At 37.3% G+C, this 12,942-nt stretch overlaps 1 protein-coding gene across 7 annotated transcripts in view; it reads left to right on the top strand.

Annotated features, from left to right (window-relative positions):
* LOC133525931 (protein sprint) overlaps window positions 1–12,942 on the top strand; it is a 474,626-nt gene that overhangs the window by 422,528 nt on the left and 39,156 nt on the right. For all 7 annotated transcript variants that reach the window (XM_061862362.1, XM_061862358.1, XM_061862359.1 and 4 more), the window contains one exon: window positions 5,484–5,808. In XM_061862362.1, coding sequence (XP_061718346.1) covers window positions 5,484–5,808 — 325 coding nt within the window. The remainder of the gene's footprint in view (window positions 1–5,483; window positions 5,809–12,942) is intronic.

The following is a 12,942-nucleotide window of genomic DNA, read 5'->3' as shown; positions in this document are numbered from 1 at the left end:
ACTTAGAACTGAAAATCAATTTTTTTTTTCATCAAACCAATACGTGTGGGGCATAGATAGATAGATAGAATACTCTTTATTGGCATACCTCAGTAAAAAGATACAAGAAAATAAACAATTGATTAAATGTAGAGGCAGACAACAGGCGGTCTTATCGCTAAAAAGCGATCTATGGGTAGGTATTCAAAACTGATATTGAGGTTTCTAATATATTTTTTTCTACACTGAATAGTGTAGAAAAAACTGACACTTCCAAAGTGGTAAAATGTGTCCTCCCCCCCCCCCCCCCGTAACGTCTAAAATAAGAGAATGATAAAACTAAAAAAAAAAAATGATGTACATTACCATGCAAACTTCCACCGAAAATTGGTTTAAACGATATCTAGTAAGTAGTTTTTTTAGGTGTCATAAATGGTACGGAACCCTTAATGGGCGAGTTTTTTTGTAAGGACAATCTTACAGAAATCAAGCTAGTGCAACAGTAAATTAAATAAAGCTTGTGTTGTGGGTACGAGACGGCGATAAATAGAATACACAGGTAAATATAAATACTTATATACATAGAAAACATCCATAACTCAGTACGGATAGAATTGCTCCCTAGTTAGCTTGTTGCAAAACGAGGATGCTCTCCATTTGTAACCAGAGACTCGTAAGTCTCGAACTTGTGTGGTTTCGCATCGACTATTTCCAATGCATTCACTACTTGGAGGGATGCATTGACACATGCATTGAACCTAGTTCCTTATATAGATACTACAAATGTCGGGAAATAAGGAATTGCAAGCAGAGTCTGATAAACAGACGAGATTCACGAGCAGTCCTGTTCCGATCAATGGAAGAGTTTTATTATTAAATATAAGGGAATTTATCATAATAATTTTAGTCAAAGGCGTAAGGAATTTAACATAAAACAAACAATATGGTCGACTTTAGTCCAGTAACTGAACAAAATCAAGTTTTGATATTATTGAGAGAGAGCATTAGATAAGTTCTTAGAAACAGCAATAAATATTTAATATATTAATATACACGATTTATGTACTATTTCCACCGCAAGATCAATATTCAGTCCAACTACCAGTACACCCATAAATAAACTCATTTCCAACATTATAACTATCGAAACTTCTTATGCAAAAATAATGTAAATTAACTTTTTGCTTTGCTAATTTGATCGCCAAAAAATGCATTGCCTGCGTCTATTACTGAAACGCGATATTCGGCGATCTATTATTACGAATAGAAAGAACCCTTTGCCTAGCGCCTTTGGAACGCACATTCCCATGCCCCAAATAAATTTGCATTTAAGAAATCTGTACGTTCTTTCTTTGCTATTAGAATGAAGGATTCCTTTTTTCTAATATTTAGTTTATGTAGATAAATATATATTGTATGTCTTATGTATATATGTATTTTATTGCTTGTGTATGTTAAATAAGCTTTTGTGTTATTTTTGTTAACAGAAGCTAGAAGTAGCTAGTAGCACCGCGCACAATCTCTCTGCTTTGCCTTAAGGTTGACTAGTAGAGAATGCCTTTTGGCATTAAGTCCGCCTTTTGTACGATAAGTTTTCTTTTGTGCAATAAAGTTTAAATAAATAGAGTACGATATTTCTACGTATTTGAGTAAACCTTATTTACACTTTCGACATAAATATATTCCAGTCCTATACGAATTGCAGGCGCTATGCCTCGCGACATTTTATGCTGACTACGAAAGTGCTACAATAAATATGAAATGAATAAAATTCGAATCGATTCATGTTGATACGTTCTGGAAATACGCTCTTTGTAGCGTTCGTTTGAATTTTTATCATCTTGTATCGATAAAATGTCTTCGGAAATATTTTGTATAAGCTTAAGTTAGCGCGATTGTGAAAAGTTTTCTGACAGATTCGCTTTTGTACATAAAAATCAAGGGTAAAAGGAAAATGGTGCGTTTGAAAAATATTACACAGTAATCGGATTTTTTCTCACAATTGTATTGTAGGTAATGAGTGTCCTTTACATTTTCATTGTAGAAAGAAAAGTTTCTTTCACAATGTATTAAATTAACCTAAATCCCTTTTATGGTGTACTGAGGATTCTTTTGTGTAGCGAAATAACAGCGAAGCCCTCCGGGCGGTGACTAAATGAAGAAAAACAAAAGCCGACCATTAGGGTTGGCACCGGCCTATGACAAACAATGCCACACAAACATGGCGGCCTAGGGTTGTCCACGAAAGTGTAATCCTAATTAAGTGACTCGAAGAAATAACAAGCAAATAATACGGAGGAAAACGAAGTTTATTTTGAAAGCTTCCTAGTAGCTAGCGACAATTTACTAAACAAATATAATTCAACGCGTTCACAAATTACATGTTAAGATCGTCTTGATAGATTAATCATGAAAAATGGTGTTTGTTTTGGTATCTAAATATTTTAGATAGGTATGATAATATTTAGGTATGTACGTAGTATTTATCGCCTTTTTGAAATCCGATAATTTTTCCTTCTGGATCAAAAAGACATAGTCCTGTAATTTTCAAATACAACGGTAACCCTACCTGTAGCGAAGGAAATGCCTTTTTCCTGTAGCGGGCACGGAATGTGCAATTAATCTCCTGATTCCGGGCCTTGTGAGTAAATAATCTGTTGCTTTAGTGTAGTGTGGTGTAAGCGAGGCTTGATTGTTACTACGCTGCGATTATGTTTGTACTTCATGGCCTTTTATCATTATGTCACATAAAACTTGATATGGCATATAACTGTGTTAGATTTTGGCTTGGAAAAATACCACTATAAAATCTTTCCAAAGAGTAGGTTTATACATACATTTGATGCCGACTTTTTGTCGGCATTTTGATACCTTTTTATAAGAAATTTTAAAAGTAGACTCAAAGTTGTGACGTGCGTGACTGTAACAGTTTTCAGTATTTTTAGTACCATCATAATTTACACGAACACTGTTTCTCTCATCAATACCGAAACGCTCGATACTCATACATATTAAAAATTTTGCCAACCCGACACCAAATTATTCATTAAAGCTCCACCTGTTCCTGTGTTGGCTTCGAATATGATGTTTTAATTAATTGCATGGGTCGTCATCCCGTCCTGTCCGTGTAATTTATATAGCGACGCGAGCGCACGCGATAATATAGGGTAAAACCAATATAAAGTTATCTCAAGATCCCTTGATACAATTCTATATACAAAAGGCCTCTAATGGTTCCTTTGAGGTTTTCTCTCCCCCGTTCTCGCTAAGCGATTAAAATGAAGCCCCTGTAATGACCACGGCGTCATATGACCGAATGTGACGCGATGATTTGTTGCCGCTTTTGGGACACATGATACGATTAGATTTATGGGATCCGTTCCGTAGACAAATATCGAGTTATAAATACTTACGAGTCGAGGCTATAAAACCCTTTGGCTAGGCATCACATGGCGTAAATTTTTCCCGTGTACCGTATACGGGACTTTATCGAATACCATAGTGAAAGCAAAAGGCCATGCCAGGATAAGCTAAGTGATTCTGCCCCCATCGAGTTTGAACGAGTAACTGTGAACGATTTTGAAAGTTGCCATACAAATTTTGCTGTTACTACGGTATTCGATAAAATCCCGTATACGGTATACACGAAAAATTTACGCCGTGTGAATCTAGCCTTCGCCTGTTCGCGTGGCTGTTGTCAGATTAGAACATTAAAGTTAACATCCCTCAAGGAAAAACAAAACTACATTCACCCCGGCTTGCTGGGGATATGTTTGACGTAGAGACATTGATATACGATAATTTGGAAGTTTCCTCTTAGCTTTTCCGTGATATTCTAGTATGTTGCAAGACTTGCAAGTAGTTTATCCAATCTGAACAGGACAGTAGTTATTCTAAGCACTTGCTACAACTACGAGTAATAGTTTGTTACACGCTTCAATAAAAGAAAAACGATTGAGTATAAATAGGGATGGAATAAATAGGACACGCCCTCTTTATCACTAAAAAGCTATCACTCCCTGACATATTTTTGGTAGCGGTATTATTATTCCCCATAAATAATAAAATTCAGCTAACTTTAACAAGAAATAGTTTATTTAACACGATGCTAATCTGTTGTAGTCAAAACGTTAGTGAAGTATCGTGCGCCGGCCGAGGAGCCGCTGACAAATTGAGTGTCAACTCCGCGTCATTGCGACAACGTTATTACAGCGATTTTTCATCGGAACCGTTATTCTCCGCAACGATCGAACCCGAGCTTCGTCAGTCAGAACCCTCTAAAAACGACTTTAACGCGGTTGAAAAAGGTTTAAAGTCAAATTTAGCACAGCCATATTAAAAGGCAAAGTTGTTGTGGCCACCACACCAGTACGAATTTGTAAACGAAATCCGTCAAATGGCCGTAAATCTACTGACAGAATACGACAGCCTACGGTTTTCATTTACTAACAAGACCGAATCGTTTATGTATGCGGAAAATATGTTTCCATTTCAATATTCGAATACAAAAAAAGCCCAAAAGCACCTGCAAAAAATAACGCAGTGAGCCTGCAACATTCCGCAAATTACGGACACATCGCGTAGCTACCTATTATTATTTGTCCTTTAATACAATTTTAACTTTATTGCCACTGCGTACGGTTCATTTTGTTAACGTTAAATTGTATCAAGTAGGAGATTTTCAAAGTGATTTTTCACCGAGTAAACGCACTCGGTGTTGCCATCAGCCGTGCAGAGGTTTTTAATTAATACGGCGTCGGCTGTGCCCCGGGAATAAATCTTAGTTAATGTCCCTTTGGTCTGGTCAGCGCCCCATGTATCTACGCAAACCTTCCCTGTAGCTGTGGTCAGATATTTATTTTTTATGATTTCGCCTTGTATACGGTATAAGGAATATGTATTGCTTTACATTAATCTACGAGTAAAGACTTAAGTAATTGTTAATTCATAGACAGTATTTGGAAACAAACTCTTGTTAGATATCATTCATGTCATTCATATGTAGGCAAGTAGGGCCTATGTGTATACCATTGTAAAAATCTGTACCCATGCGATCAAAATAATGTATGTATTGTCACTTCAACAAAGTAGGCACAATGTAGACGACTACAGGCTAGCTTAAATTGAATTGGTTACATTTACTTGCGAAATAGAGTATCCGCTATCTGTACCTGACCGCAGTAAGATGAGGTGGAGTGGAATACTGAAGTTTCCCAAATTTGAGCGCGACAGGTGGTAAACTTTGCCGTCTCTCGGGTTATTAGACACACGTACAGTTTGCCATTTAATTAAAATGTTGTTTGGCATGGCTCCAACTCAAGGTCATAATAACGTTAGTCTGAGTCATACCCAAGGTTATATAGGGTAGGGTGTGCCACAAATCTGGTTACAAGAAAGTGAACCAGTTTTTTTTTTGTGCATAATTGGTACATACATTGGTACCGCCGCATCAGGTTTTAAGTCTTCGCACGATGTCGTTCAAGAGTTTTATTTTATTGTTCCAGAAATGCAACGTTCCTGGAACCTCACCTGCAAGGCGTGAGGCGGCGGGACAGCAGGAGCTCCGACTCCGAGCACGATGAGCGCTCCACGGAAGACGACGAGCGCTCCCTCATCCGGAGCTCGCCCCGCACCCGGCTGCCCCCTCCCCCGCCACCACCGCCCGATGACGAGCCTCCCCCGCTGAAGCCAAGGGAATTCTTCGAGAGACTCCAAAGCCAAGCGATGCGGGAGGCGCAAGATCGCAAAAGGAGGGATCTACCGCTGAAAGAAAGCCAAGTGTTCCGGCCCGTCGACGCTGATGATAGTCTTGGGGACAGCCTAAGTCAGGTTCGTAACTTCTGGTTTTGCATTTGAGATTGAGATATGAATGTGATCTTAACATCACTGAATATTGATAGTCATTACTATTCGTATAGTCCTCCTGGTTGGATTATGAGAATAACTCTAGAAATTACAACCAACAATTTAACGCCTCGGCTACAAAAGCCTTGGTTTCGAACGTGCACGTTCGGACCGTGCGTTCCGTGGCCCTCGTTGGGTAACTGCTAACAAGGATTAAGGAAATCCAACGAACCAATAGTATGTTCTTAAAAGTTTCTTTTCTGCGTTTAACTAAAATCAACTGCTAGTTAAGACTATAAAATCCTCCTCCTAACCTCCTATACTTAAAAATAGAAAATCGCGGACTTGGAACTTTATTATCTGATCTAGCCGAATGAACCGCATCGCTCTCCAATCTTGTTCAGTTTTTAGTTTCGTAAACTTTTCTGAGAGTTATTTTCGTTGTGCCTATCGTTCCGCTATTTGCATTAGTGAAGCCGAATACAGCAATCTCATTCCCGAAAGTTTGTTTGACATAGGTATAGGTACCAAAATTACATCGAAAATCGACGCTCAACAACACAAGCACATAATTATGTGAAAGTGCGACGCACTGATATTTATTTGTTATGAATTTGTTGTTGAATTTTCGTTTCTGAATACGAACCCAGGATCCGCAAGAATATTGTATCGGGCTTAAATTAGATTTGGTCGTTTATTTGGCAAACGATGAAAAGGGTGTTTTTGAATACGAGTCAGATGGAAACGCTCCTTCTATTTTGCTTCCATTAAGCTGAATAGCATGGGAATAATGTTATATACGCGTTACATCTTCCAATACGTTTTTTGAAATCACATTTGCGGCACAATCATGCTATTTTCGCTAAAAGCCAGTGCTTTTATTTTGTTGAGTCATCTTTAAATGTGCGCAGAATTCTTCAAAGTTATATTCATATTTACGTGCTATAACTACAAGCCGAAAGCGATGTAAGAAGAAGGTGATTTAGTACGGAGTCTTGGCTTACATATTTAGTTTTCGGTAGCTATAAAAGTTTTCAATAACTTTGGACAACAATTGATATAACTCAGAACGTAGAACAGCAACATAATGAAATGCTTTAGCGTCGCTAAATTTGTTTTTCACGTTTTGCTTTAAAATTGCATTGTTTTGCCGCAATATTTGCGTAAAAACACGGCTGCACTTTGTTCAGTCTGTGACAGGAGAATCCTTGAGCCGCAACACTTCTCATTCAATTGCAAGTGTTGCTTTGTATACTTGAAACCCTTCCGAACTCTTCTCACCCTCGAGAACTTGGGAGTAAATGGAGTGAGCGGCGACAATTGTTTACGATACCGCCTGTAAGTATTTGGAATATGGTGAAAGTTTTGAATTGTTTTGTTAGTTTATCGGTTGAACTTCGAGGAAATAATCCTCTTTAAAATTAAAACGTTAGTTTTACTCAGATTAATCACTGAAGCTCTCACATTGTTTATTACATAACGATGATCGTTATCGTTGATTATTTGAGAATACAGAGTTAATTATGTACTGGTACGCAATTTCACATACAGATATACCTCTCTAAACGTCCCTAGTACTCTGTAGATGCTAATCTTATTTCACGAACTCGACGTTAAGCGTAACCTACGCTAATAAATTGCTCAAGCATCTCTAACTTATAGCTGTTTTGATGGATTTCTAGCTCAAGATACTTAATTATCTTAGAGACGCTTACACGAATGGTCTTGTCTGACTATAAATAAATCAAAAGTATAAAATTATAAGTGAGAACCTGTAATTGGCTCTGTAATTCTATTGGAAGTTCTAGATATATATAGCGCTGTTGGTTTTCCATATACTAAAATAAAATAAAAAATAAATAAAAAATTATGATAATTGTAGCTTTACTACTAAGGTGTAATTAAATCTTTTAGAGTGAACAAAAACTTCATTTAGAAGCATATTTGAGGAACGACCACAAACCGCCTACACTCCGGTTGTGCCAACATTATTGATCACTAAATTCATAGCTGCCATTTTGGCGACCGCGCTGCGGTCCGAAAAGTTAAAGGGATGTTCTAAAAGCATAATATTCATTACACTACACTTAGCAGCCCGTGGGGCCGACAATTAACCCTCAAATTAGGATGCTTGGGCCCAAGTTAACTGCGTCCTGACCGTAAATGACATGTGCGAATGGCTAACGTTTTTACGGACACCCTTTAGTGGTAATAATGGGGTTGTTATGTCTTTTGTATGAGTGAAAAGTCACCATAACGTATGCTAAACAGGCAATTTTCTTCTTTATAGACCGGATACGGATCCGGTGACTTGATATGTCCCATTTCAAACATTCTTAAATTTTGTGTTTTACTAGACCCGATCCCGAAGCGTATGTTCTGTACTGTAGCCTACTACTAGGACATTATTATTTAAATTCATACACGTAATAATATCGTAGGTAGACACGAGACATCAATATGTTTTTGTTATGTTTCGGAACGGCATAATTAGAATAGACGGTTTTCCGGCAATCATGCACAAGAAAATAGTATATCTACAAGGTCGAGTTAGAAGCAGACCCAACAGTATTCTGAATGTAATTGCTGGCAAATATAATTGCCCAATTTTCGCTCATTGGATTGGGCAAATTAAAGGGGGTAGCTACTAGCCCTTATTGAAAATAATATAGTTACGTGAATAGTTAAGAAAATAATGTTAAAACCTAATTTAATACTAACCTTTAGTTTTGTTTTCACTTGTTTCTAACAACTATGAAGCCTGTTCTTCAATATAAAGAGATTTTATTATTATTATTAAGCATGACTTTGAACCTACATCATCAACTTTGAACCTACGTTAACTTTTTTTTTCTACTCGTTGACTATAATGGTCGAATTAAGAATACCAAACTATAATTAAGTACTTTTCATGTATGGGCTCCGAACTCAACTATAATATTCATTTCGATACGCTGTACTGAACTATAAAAAAAAAATCCCAATCAGGTGCCGTCGCACTCCCATAGAAAAGACTAAACGGATGGTCGCGCGTTTATGTCTTTTGTACTACATTTTTTGTCGACTGTTTTAATTACCAATTTTCATCATTTATGTAGGTTTTATGGTAAAAAAAAAGTATATTTGATGATTCGTAGAAAAAGTATTGTATATAATACTGATATAATCAAGCTTTTCAATCTCGTACCTTACTTTGACAAGTGGCTGAAACATTCCCGCTATTACTGGCACACGAGGTTCGGTAATGAAAACTTGAGCTAATTATATCCTTAATATTGCGTGTCCTTCATAAAATAGAGTCAGACCAAGATAAGTTGGCAGCGATTTTGATAGCCTAGCCTGTAGAAGTGTTAAGTAAACGTCATAATTTCATAGAAGTTTGACGTTTAAGATAACACCTGCACTGTCTAGGCTGTCAAAATCGCTGCCAACTTATCTTGGTCTGACTTTAGTTACGTTTTTTTTTCCATGACGCGACCATATCAATAAGTTCAACAACAAATTGCTTTACTTGGTTCAGTTTTAGTTACACAAGTTGCCGCTGGCGCTAGTTGCAACAGGCAAACCATAGGCAAACGGTGACAGATGATATGGTCGCGTTCATTGTAAATAAAAAAATATATATTTAAAATGCGAAGTTATTTTTGTGTTTGTTGTCTTCATCTGTTTTTGTGTAATCTCTGTAGCATTCATTCTTTTTCTTGTATTTTTTATGTTATCTGTCGTGGCATCACCGAATGGGTCCTACGGAAGACCAGCGCTGGTTTCATAGCATTATGCTGAGTTGGGTCCATTTCGTGATGCGCACTTAATGCTCTGTTCTTCTGTTTTTGTTGCATGTACATGTTCGTACATGTTTGTGACTGTCACGAATAAATGTATTTTATCTTTATCTTTTACTTATAGCCACAACTCAGCAAGCTTCGTTGGCTAAACACGGTATTCGACTAAAAAGTTCTCTAATATATCATGATTGTATAAAATAATAATTCACGTTAGTGTCCGAACATCATTAAAAAAAAAAAAAAGCGCTGGTGGCCTAGCGATAAGAGCGTGCGACTTGCAATCCGGAGGTCGCGGGTTCAAACCCCGGCTCGTACCAATGAGTTTTTCGGAACTTATGTACGAAATGTTATTTGATATTTACCAGTCACTATTCGGTGAAGGAAAACATCGTGAGGAAACCGGATTAATCCCAACAAGGTCTAGTACCCTCTGGGTTGGAAGGTAAGATGGCAGTCGCTTTCGTAAAAACTAGTGCCTACGCCAAATCTTGGGATTAGTTGTCAAAGCGGACCCCAGGCTCCCTTGAGCCGCGGCAATATGCCGGGATAACGCTAGGAAGGAAGAAAGAAAAGTGTCCGACCATCATTACCTATTTTAAGCCAATTTGGTTATTATTTTACATACTCCTAAAGAAGTACATACTCCAGTATGAGTAAGCCATCAGATATATCGGAGCGACTAAGGTGCCCACATATATCTGAACACGCGTCTATTGTCAAGGCGTAAGGTACGTGTTCGGATATTTTTGACCACCTCGGCCGCTCCTATATATCTGATGGCGACTGTACAACAGCTTTTTGATGTATACATATTTTTAATTAGTAAATATCTACTCTGAAAGAAAACGCATAAAATAACAACCCCACGACCCCGTTTTTAATGTTATTTTTTAAAAATTGAATAAAATGAGGGTCATTATTTTAATAAACAAATCGTCAATTTAATAATTGTTCGTACCCAGGAAAAAGCATTTCTCATTTAACAAACGAATTTTCAATTGCCAGTTAATCGGAAAGCGCTGTATTTAATGATTTAAGTTTGCTTGCAAATGAACTTTGGAACATAAACGAGTTTATGAATTTGCAATTACTGCATATTCATTGAGTTATTTTAAATGTACATGTAATTTAAATGAGCCAGCTGGTATTGTAAGAGACGATGGTAAGAGACCGGACGGAATGTCACTAATTCCGTGGAAGATGGGACGGGTGCCGGTGTGGGACACCACATGTGTAGACACCCTAGCCCCGTCTCATCTCCACGGCACAACTGCCGAGGGGGCCGAATGCATCTACACTATTCAAGGAATTATCAAACAAAAATAGCAGACGCTACCGGTGATCGTAAAGCTGGCAGCTTCCTCGCACAGAGAATAAGTATTGCGATACAACGGGGAAATGCTGCCAGCATCTACGGCACCATGCCGCAGGGGGATAGTTTTTAATTATTTATTTTAAGATCAGTTTTATTTATTTTTAGATTTAGATTTTAAGTTTTATATGTATTATGTTGTGTATTTAAATGTACTATAAAAACCGGCCAAGTGCGAGTCCGACTCGCGCACGAAGGGTTCCGTACCATTGTTTATAAAACCGGCAAAAAAAAAATGGGAGCCCCCCTTAAATATTTATCTTTTTCTGTTTTTAGTATGTGTTGCTATAGCTATAGTATGTGTTGGGTCGTTGGGTACGAAACCCTAAAAAGTGAACTGTAAATTACTCCGCATTAACTATTTATGTTTATTTTGTTAGAGAATAAAGTTTTACTCACCAGATGGCACTACTAAGTTTTATTGAGATATAGTTCTACGAGCAAGCTTGCACCTATTGACTACATAACCAAATTTAAATGTAATGTCAGTGTTCCAACAGTACGTATTATTAATTGCTTATACTTTTTTTTATTCAGTAAACCTGTACCCACACTACATCGCCTCTAACGCCAGTCTGCATTTTATGCTCCGATTAAATTTCACAAAGGGTGACATTTCTATCGCATAAATTTGACGCACAATTCAATGCTCGAAACGTGAAATCTGAAATGACTGCAGAGTGGATGCACCTATTGTCTCGTAATCGATTGCTTTCAGTACAGTTGGGTGCAAATTAAACCAGGGCCAGTGTCCTTTTTTAATCGGAAGCGATTATGTCCCCCGATGGGCGTGTAGGGAGGATAAGTGCTGGGGACAGCCCGATAAATTAACTTTTATAGGGATTAGGAGTAAAACTTGGTCGAAGTGTTGTAATGCCTTATTAGCTGAAGATATAAGAAACAGTAAGTTGTGTATTAAGGCGAGGGCATAATAAACACGAGTTCGTAATTCTTGTACCGCCCGTGGCACACACAATGTTTTTCATCACACTTGTGAGGAACAAACTAAATTTTAAGCGAAATAATTCTTAAATACGATGATATTACAAACATTCGTCCGCCATATTGTCATTTTTGACAGGTTGGGCATCGAATGCATATACCTATCCGGCATTCAGCGACGATTGAAAATTATGTAAAAATATTTTTAACGGCTATTAAATTAACCAAATTAAATATTTAATTTATAAAAAATGTATAAACGTCAGTGTTTTAAGATTAAAAAACTCACCTACTTGAAAAAAACATTATGCTCAATATGCCCATGGGCGTAATGGAAAAAAAATTGCGTCAAACAAACAAATCAGTCAAAGATCGACTATTTTTGATCACTTTTAAGGCAGTTTACTGAAACAGTAATCGACTTATAACTATTTATTAAAGCACTCTTTATTTATACTTACTGTGTCTACTATTTTTATTAGTATTGAACTCTAACAAAATTTTGGTGGTAACTACTGGAAAAAAATACCCACCTTTTACCTGTGGTAACTATTGGGAAAATAAATTGGTGGTAAAAGGTGGGAAAAAAATCCCAGTAATTACCACTGGTAACAACTTGGTGGTAACTAGTGGGAATAATCCTGACATCTAACACTTTCTAGAGACAATCGTGTTACGTATACAGAATGTAAGACGGTTTTTATATATAATATTTAAAAAGTTTTATTGAGTAGGTACTGAAACAAACCTCCGTAGGTATACAGATTACGCGGGTTTTCCATACGTTTATGGAAAGGTGCACAGTGCGTACTAAAAAATACGATTTTTTGATAAGCAATACATATGCATGCAATATTACAGACGTAACGTATAAGACTAAGTTGGCACCCCACGATCACTACCAGCCGGTCTCACCCCAGCCCAGTTTCCGGCTCTCATTATTATAATGCACCACTAAGCATGCACCGGGTGCCTTTTCCAAAACGAATAAAATGTGGGGGAATAGAGGTTCATATTATT

Source organism: Cydia pomonella, chromosome 15, assembly GCF_033807575.1.
Source record: "Cydia pomonella isolate Wapato2018A chromosome 15, ilCydPomo1, whole genome shotgun sequence".
NCBI classification, from domain to species: Eukaryota; Metazoa; Arthropoda; class Insecta; order Lepidoptera; family Tortricidae; genus Cydia; species Cydia pomonella.
This window is presented reverse-complemented; position numbering and strand designations above follow the sequence as displayed.